Source organism: Tupaia chinensis, unplaced genomic scaffold (assembly GCF_000334495.1).
Source record: "Tupaia chinensis unplaced genomic scaffold, TupChi_1.0 Scaffold000420_1, whole genome shotgun sequence".
Lineage (NCBI taxonomy): Eukaryota > Metazoa > Chordata > Mammalia > Scandentia > Tupaiidae > Tupaia > Tupaia belangeri.
The window spans coordinates 172180-180918 of NW_006159925.1; the positions used below are offsets into that span (position 1 = coordinate 172180).

The following is an 8739-nucleotide window of genomic DNA, read 5'->3' on the forward strand; positions in this document are numbered from 1 at the left end:
GAAGAAATGAAATCATCTCTCTTTACAGATGACATGATTTTGTACATGGAAAATCCAAAAGAGTCCATGAAAAAACTCCTGGAAATTATAAATAAATACTGTAGAGTGACAGGATACAAAATCAACATATAATATAGCATAGCTATACACCAACAATGAGCAGATTGAGGTAGACCTGTGAAAGCAACACCATAAAAAATAACCAGAAAAAGCATAACATACCTAGGAATAAACCTAACCAAAGAACTCAAGGACCTCTACAAGAAAAAATTGGAAAATCTGAAAATAGAAATTGAAAATGACACAAAAAGATGGAAGGATATCCTGTGTTCCTGGATTGGAAGAATTAATACAAGAAAAATGTCAATTCTACCAAAAATAATCTTCATATTTAATGCAATTCCAATCAAATTACCAGAGACATTCTTGACAGATCTAGAAAAAAAATCAAATAATTTGTTTGGATCATAAAGACCCCATATTGCCAAAGCAATTCTGTGCAAGAAGTAAGGGGCATCTCACTCCCTGACCAAAAATGTATTACAAAGCTGTGATCATAAAATTAGCAAGGAGCTGGCACAAAAATAGCCATGTAGACCAGGGAATCAGAATAGAGACCCCATAAATAAACCCCCAAACATAAAGTCAGCCGATTTTTGACAGAGGACACCAGTCAAACTAGGGGGGAAAAGAAAATCTCTTTAGCAAATGAAAACTGGTTATCCACCTTCAGAAAGATGAAACTGGATCCCTATCACTCACCATGAACAAGAATCAACTCAAAATGGACCAAAGATCTAAATCGAAAACCTCAAACTACAAAAGTGCTGGTGGGAAAAACAGAGGAAACTCTTGGAGACATAGGAGTAGGCAAAGGCTTCTTGAAAAAGGCCACCAAGCACAGGCAAAAATCTCAAAAATAGACAAGTGGGATTACATTAGATTAAAAAGCTTCTGCACAGCAAAAGAACTAATAATTAGAGTGAATCGATACCCCTCAGAATGGGAAAATATATTTGCAAACTATGCCTCAGATAAGGGACTGGGTACAAAGATATACAGGGAACTCAAACAGTTTACCTGAAGGGGATAAAAATCAACCCAATTAAAAGATGGGAAAATGAGCTGAACAAGTGTAACTCTCTAAAGAAGCCATATGAAAAAAACTTCAACATCTCTTATCATAAGGGATAAGCATATGAAAATTCCATCCCGGGTCTAGTGGCTTAAAGCTTACACCAGGCCCATGTGTGTGCATGCCCAAGATCCCAAGAGGAGAATGGAGGAGAAGGGATTGCAGCGTGGTCATTTCCTCAGGAAGGTGATTTTTTGTTTTCTGTTTCTCTATCTCTCCAGTGAGCACATGTGTCCTATAACAAAAAATCTCTCTTAAAACAAACAAACAAACAAACAAACACAATGAGATACCACATAACCCCACTCAGAATGGATAAAATTTAAAAAAAAATAAAAAATGTTAAGTGCTGTCAAGGTTGTGGAGAAAACAGAACTCTCCTACACTTTTGGTGGGTATGTAAATTAGTGCAGCTACTGTGGAGAACAATATGGAGGTTCCTCAAAGACCTACAAATAAAACTACCATATGACCCAGCAATTCCACTCCTGGGTATCTACTCAAAGGATGGTAAAACACTCAGTCAGAAAAACATTTGCACATCCATATTTATTGTAGTACTATTAACAACTACTAAGTAATTGAACCAACCTAAATATCCACAAACACACAAATGGATTGAAACAGTGTGGAACATATACACTATAGAATATTGCTCAGTCATAAAAAATAATGAGACCGTGGCATTTGATAGAAAGTGAACAAATATGGAAGATTTATTGCTAAGTGAAGCAAATCAGACAACGAAAGAGACACATTATACTTCCCCACTCAATATATACTGAATGTTGACACTCCATGGCAGAAACTGAATGATTGGAAGGTATAAAAGCATGGGACCAGCAATTGGCATAATGGCTATGCTGCTGGACTCCCATGTAGTTGACCGTGGTTTGAGTCCCGGACCCGGTGGCTTAAACTCACGCCGGGCTCATGTGCATGCGTGCCCAAGATCCCGACAGGAGAATGGAGGAGAAGGGATTGCGGCGTGTCCTTCCCCCCTTGGGGGGTGATTTCTCGCTTCCTGTCTCTCTGTCTCTCTCTGTCTGTCTGGCGAGCACACACGCCCTATAGCAAAAACTTCTCCAAAAAAAAAAAAATATATATATTAATGTCTTGTGGCCTGTAGGTGATGCAGTAGTTAAGGCACTGGACTCCCACATGGCCCACGGATTGAGTTCCAGACGTGGCAAGCTTGAAAATCACTCCAGTATTCATGTGTGCTTGCCCAAAATCCCAGGAAGAGAAAGGTGGAGAAGGGACTGCAGCATGGCCATCCCCTCTGGGGGATGATTTCTCCCTTTTCCTCTGTCTGTCTCTCTCCAGCTAACACATGGGTCCTATGGCAAAAACCTTAAGAAAGAAAAAAAAACAGAAAAAAAAATACTGTCTTGTTAGTAATGTTTTATTTTTAGCCAATTGAAACAATTAAGTAAATTGGTATAAATATTCATTGTCCTTTTTGATTAAATAAGCCAAAGATTTTACATTTTTAAGATTGAAAAGTTGAGGGAATAAAAGGCAGAATTTCTGAAAGTTTTAAGCACACTTTTCCCAAACTAGATATTGTAAATACAGGTCTAATTTACACGATTTGAAGTGGTATGCTAGAGAATAAAAAACAAAATTAAGGTGAGATTATCCCAAAGACTTTTCTAAATTTGTCTAACCAGTACATGTTTAAACAGGTGTGTTTATAATACTCTTGTGTTCATGAGAATGAACAAATATGCATATTAGTAACCATATTTGTTGGATGTTATTATGAATAAACTACTCTATATCAAATTAGCTAACAAAATATAGATACTAGGTAAAAATAGCAGATCATTATCATTACTACAAAACACATCTTCAAACTGGAAACAGTGTTAATATTAGTATTTTGTTAATATATTCTCAAGTATATTTCCACTTATCGAAAGACAAATACAGTCCTGACTGCCATAGCAGATGAAATTGACAAAGTCAATAGTTCATGTTACTCTATGAATAAATATGGTTACGACTTTTGTAACAATCTGTAAGAAAAAGTTAAGGTCCAGGTGAGCCTAGGTGGAACTGCTACTTATTAAAACAATGATGACCATAGATAAGAAAAACATACCAGGACAATTTTCACGATAAATATTTCATTTGAGAACAAAAGCTAAAATGAGCTTCTAGATTTTTAACAGCCTAAAACTGCATATGGCTTATTTAAAACATAGAAGAGAAATCACAGCCGGGTAATTTGTCATCCAGTGTCACAGAAAATGAACGGAATTTAACCTACATACCTTGCAACTGAATCTTATTCTCAGGACTCTGAACCAGAACAGAACTGACAGAATCTAGGTTGTCATAGTTACTGCAGCCAAGAGGACCCGTCCGTGTTTCTGTTACCTGACAAACAAAACATCAACTTTATTACATAAATCAGACTTTACAGCGTTCTCTCGGTTCGACGTCGTTGTCACACACTAACATTATATGTTTGACGATAAATACCGCTGAAAGGCCTAGGACCTGAAACACGCCAGCAACACACACACCTAAGCACACAAAGGAGCAGTAACTCCCTTTGTTTTCCACTCCATTTTCTTTCCCTTGGTCAGGCACGAATCTTTTGGGAAAACAATGGAAGCCCTTTCTGGTCAAAAGTACAACTCACATCAGGTGAATGATTTTACCCACGACACGACATGCTCCTTCACATAGAGAGCAAGTTGGGACTCATGAGAATTGCTTTTGCTTGTTCTTCCTCCATAAATCAGAGCCATCTACCAGGCTACTGTCTAAAAACGGAGTCTGTTATTTTATTCTTCTGCTGAAAAATCTATAACTTCCCCTCTTTTATGTCGGCATCATAGCCTAAACTCTGGTTTCCATCTGTCCCACTTCTCCCCAACAAGTCGAGTCTCTCTCTGCAGTATGGACGTTTTGTGCTCTGTTTTGTTCCTGTAGCACCCCACACCTGAGCCCACTTTAACAAGAGTGGCTTTAACGTCTTCCTTAACTTTGACTAACTGATTTGATCTCTCCTCAAGTCGAAGCTCATGGGGTCACCCTATAGCCTAGCGGTTAAGGAAGCTAGATCCCATATGGGCAATCAGGGTCAGGGCCTGGTCCCAGTGGCTTGCACCCACTGGGTTCATGTGGGTGCATACCCCAAAGGTGGACTGCATGGAGAAATGAAAGAGAGAGGATTGCAGAGTGGCCATGCTCTGACTGGGGGCTGCTTTCTCACTTCCCTCTCTCTGTCTCCTGTCTCTCTCCAGTGAGCACAAATGCCCTCTGACAATAAATAAGAGGTAAAGAGAAAAACTGTGCTCATGTTCAAACAGCCACACTAAGTGTTCCTTAGGGACTAGCTGTATTAGTTTTTCTATACATTTGTGATTTGCACTGCACAGCCTTAGTGCTTAACTATGGAACCTCATATTGTGGACTGAGTTTTTTGAGTGTTTTTTTTTTGGAGAGGTTTTTGCTTTCGGGCACGTGTGCTTGCCAGACAGACAGAGAGAGACAGAGAGACAGAAAGCGAGAAATCACACCCCAGGGGGGGATGGCCACGCCACAATCCCTTCTTCTCCATTCTCCTCTCAGGATCTTGGGCACGCACACACATGCACCCGGCGTGAGTTTTAAGCCACCCGGTCTGGGACGCGAACCACAGTCGACTACGTAGGAGTCCAGCGACATAGCCATTACGCTAACTGCTGGTCTCCTTTGAGTGTTTTGAAAGGAATGATATTAGGGGATTAGTTTATGTAAATAATCAAATAAATTATTAAGTTTAATCATTTATATGAGTCTGGAAATCATTCTGATGCTAACATTTTAGGGACTAGTAGGTGGCCTAATGGTTATGTTGCTGGACTCCCATGTAGTCGACCATGGTTCGAGTCCCAGACCCAGTGGCTCAAACTCATGCCAGGCGCATGTGGGTGCATGCCCAAGATCTCAAGAGGAGAATGGAGGAGAAGGGACTGCAGTGTGGCCAGCCCCCCCGGGGGGAGTGATTTCTTGCTTTCTGTCTTTCTCTCTCTGTCTCTCTTTCTGGCAAGTGCACACACACACTATAACAAAAACCTCTCCAAAAATAAATAAATAAGATATCAGTTTAGGAAGAGGAATATTGTAATACTTTCTTGTGTTTTAAACACAATATTCTCACCTCAGTAGCAAGAATAGTCTCTGTAAAACTAGATTCAGATTGTTGCATTTCAGTTACAATCCTACAGTGCTTCCCATTTCATTCCAGGTAAAAGCTAGAGGCTCTTATAGGGCAGAAAGATGCCGTATTATCTAGCTCTGTTACATCACTAAGATCACCTCTGCTTTTCTTTTCCTTCTTTACCCTGCCCCAAACTCCCTGGCTTCTTTGGTGTTCCTTAAACACTCTAGACATCTTCCTGCCTCAGGGTCTGATTTGCAGTTCCTCAAAATATTTCCAAACTTACAAATTCACCTCCTTCTAGTGTTTCTCAAATGTCATTCTCTTACAAGGACCAGGACTAACCTACTTAAGGTAAACACCCCAGCCTCCCTACTGTATTTCCTCTCCTCACTTGTCTTACTTTTTCATAGTTACCACCTTCTGACATGTTGTAGAACTTACTGATTATCATGACCGTTGTTAACACCTCTCACTGGAATGCAAGCCCCACCACTACAGTGATTTCTGGCTACTGTGTTCAATCAAGTATCCACAGCACATGTTAAACTGTTGTAAGCCCGGGGACACTGATTAAGAGAAAAAAAGGGGGCAGCTGGGGAAAATGGAAGCAAGGAGGACACTGAAATCTCTAAAGACATGATGGAAGCCTGAACTAAGCAGTGGGAATAGGGTTTATCTAAAGATGGGTTATAGCGATTAGAACTGGCAGGATTATGAAACACTGAACATGCTCATAGATGGAGAGAGGGAAAAGCCACTGAGGTTTTATACAGAAATGATAACTTGAAACTATGGAACCATGAATCTGTGCTATGAAGGACATGGAAAGGGGCTTGGTTTTGAGCATGTTGACTCTTTTTGGTAGAAATATCTATAGGAAAAGTGGCAACACTAGTCTATTTCTTGGACGTTAATTCAAAATGGGCATCATAGACTTAGAGCCAATAATCAAAGTCAGGGGGACAGGAGTGAACAGGTGGCTTAGTGGCTAAGACACTGAACTCCCACATAGCCAGCCGCAGTTTGAGTCCTGGACTTGGTGGCATGAAAATCATTCCAGGTGCATATATATATATGTACATGCTCAAAATCCCAGGAGGACAATGTGGGAGAGAGGGGATTGAGGCATGGCCACCTCCGCTCAGGAGTGATTTCTCACTTTCCCTCTCCTTGTCTCTCTTTGTCTCTCTAGAGAGTGCACATACCCTATGGCAGAAACCTGACAAATAATAATAATAATAAGGGGACAGAAGAGTTTGGAAGTGCTGAGTGGATGTCTAATTCCTATCCTGACAATGCTATCATCTGCCCTAACTGAAACATCCTTTGCTGTAACAGACTGACCCTGAGCACATAGTGACAGTTGACTTGTGGTTTATCACAGGCAGGGCAAGACATTTTCCCAAACGGCACACAGATTTAGAGTTCTCTCTTAAGACACTGTACCCCAGTGGTAATACTGAATATCCCTCTTTTGTGCAGGAAATAAGTAGTGCTGGTCAGTTTATCATACGTGTATGTATAATTAATACTTAAATAAAAATGATTAACACTAAGACACTGAACTCCCACATAGCCAGCCGCAGTTTGAGTCCTGGACTTGGTGGCATGAAAATCATTCCAGGTGCATATATATATATGTACATGCTCAAAATCCCAGGAGGACAATGTGGGAGAGAGGGGATTGAGGCATGGCCACCTCCGCTCAGGAGTGATTTCTCACTTTCCCTCTCCTTGTCTCTCTTTGTCTCTCTAGAGAGTGCACATACCCTATGGCAGAAACCTGACAAATAATAATAATAATAAGGGGACAGAAGAGTTTGGAAGTGCTGAGTGGATGTCTAATTCCTATCCTGACAATGCTATCATCTGCCCTAACTGAAACATCCTTTGCTGTAACAGACTGACCCTGAGCACATAGTGACAGTTGACTTGTGGTTTATCACAGGCAAAGCAAGACATTTTCCCAAACGACACACAGATTTAGATTTCTCTCTTAGACACTGTACCCCAGGGGTAATACTGAATATCCCTTTATTGTGCAAGAAATAAGTAGTGCTGGTCAGTTTATCATACGTGTATGTATAATTAATACTTAAATAAAAATGATTAACAACATAAGAGCAAAATAATAGCAACAGCCATCAAAGGAAACACTTAGGGTTTAAGGTTATTTAAATCTTCATTTTGTCCTACCACATGGTTTACTGCCTCCAACAAACACACGCATACATACAACACAATAATATAAACAAACACTCATATGTTTTGTTTAAAGGAAAGTATCCTAAATAAAAGTGACTTCGTGAATCAACTCATTAGCATACAAGATCTGGGAAATTGGAAAACTATCTCTGAAACATAATCTTTAAAAAAGGGTAAATGTCTTTATTTTCTCTCATTCCAGAGACTCTCACAGTTGCTGTGTGCTCAATAATAACTGTAGAAAATTAAATAACAGACATAAAGTTAGAGGCGATTTGCATATCAGAGTCTACACAGCTTTAATCTCTTACCTTACAATTATGAAACCTAGCATATCATATGTTCGATTTTATATTATTCTCTATCCTTCACAACGGAATGCATGGATCATTGCCTGATTTAATACAAATGTACAAAGTCTGACATTCTGTGAAACAAATCTATATTTCAATTGTATTTTGTTATTTTTGAAAAGTTCATTTATTTCTTCAGAGAAAGAGTCCAAGCGACAGACAGCCTCTCACAGGGTCTCGATGCCATAAGGGAGAGGCCGGAGAGCTGAGGGAGAGTGTGGAGGGTGTAACAGAGGACACGGTTACCCGGGTGCAGGCTGTACACTGAATCTTTTCAATTCATTTATTTAGGGCAAGTTTCTTTTTTTTTGTCTTCATTTTTTTTCTTTTTAAAAGCCAGAGGCTACATGTGCTCACTAAAGAAAAGGGGGCAGAGAAAAAGAGAAAGCAGATGAAACACCCCTCAGTAGAGAGTGGACATGCTGCAATCCCTCCTCCTTTGCTTCTCCATCCTGTCGGGATCTGGGCATGCACATGTGCTTGGCATGTTTTTTTGTTTTTTCAAGCCACCAGGACCAGGACCCAAACTGTGGTCACCCATGTGTGACTCTGCTCGCTTAAGGACTAGGCCACAAGACCCGCCTTGTCCTTTAAATACGACAAATGCATTCTTGATTCACAATTTGTGAACTGTTTTTTAAATATATTGTTAAGACAGTGAGGGCCCAGCTGGTTGGCATATTCCTAGCAAGCTGGACTTTGGGGCTGGAAGCCACATGGCCAAACGTGGGTTCAGATCTGGGGTTAGCTTGAAAACACGCCAGGCAGTGTGCAAACCCCCCAGGTCCCGAGAAGCTGGAGAGTTGGGAAAGGGAGTCCCCTGTAAAGAGACCCCGTGAAGGGGACCTCTCTTTTCCTCTCGGACATGCCCCCCCCCCGGTATG

At 40.5% G+C, this 8739-nt stretch overlaps 1 protein-coding gene across 1 annotated transcript in view; it reads right to left on the reverse strand.

The window, feature by feature from the left end:
- Positions 1-8739, reverse strand: part of BRINP3 (BMP/retinoic acid inducible neural specific 3) — a 428987-nt gene that overhangs the window by 77152 nt on the left and 343096 nt on the right. The window contains exon 5 of the mRNA XM_014590228.2: positions 3415-3520. Coding sequence (XP_014445714.1) covers positions 3415-3520 — 106 coding nt within the window. The remainder of the gene's footprint in view (positions 1-3414; positions 3521-8739) is intronic.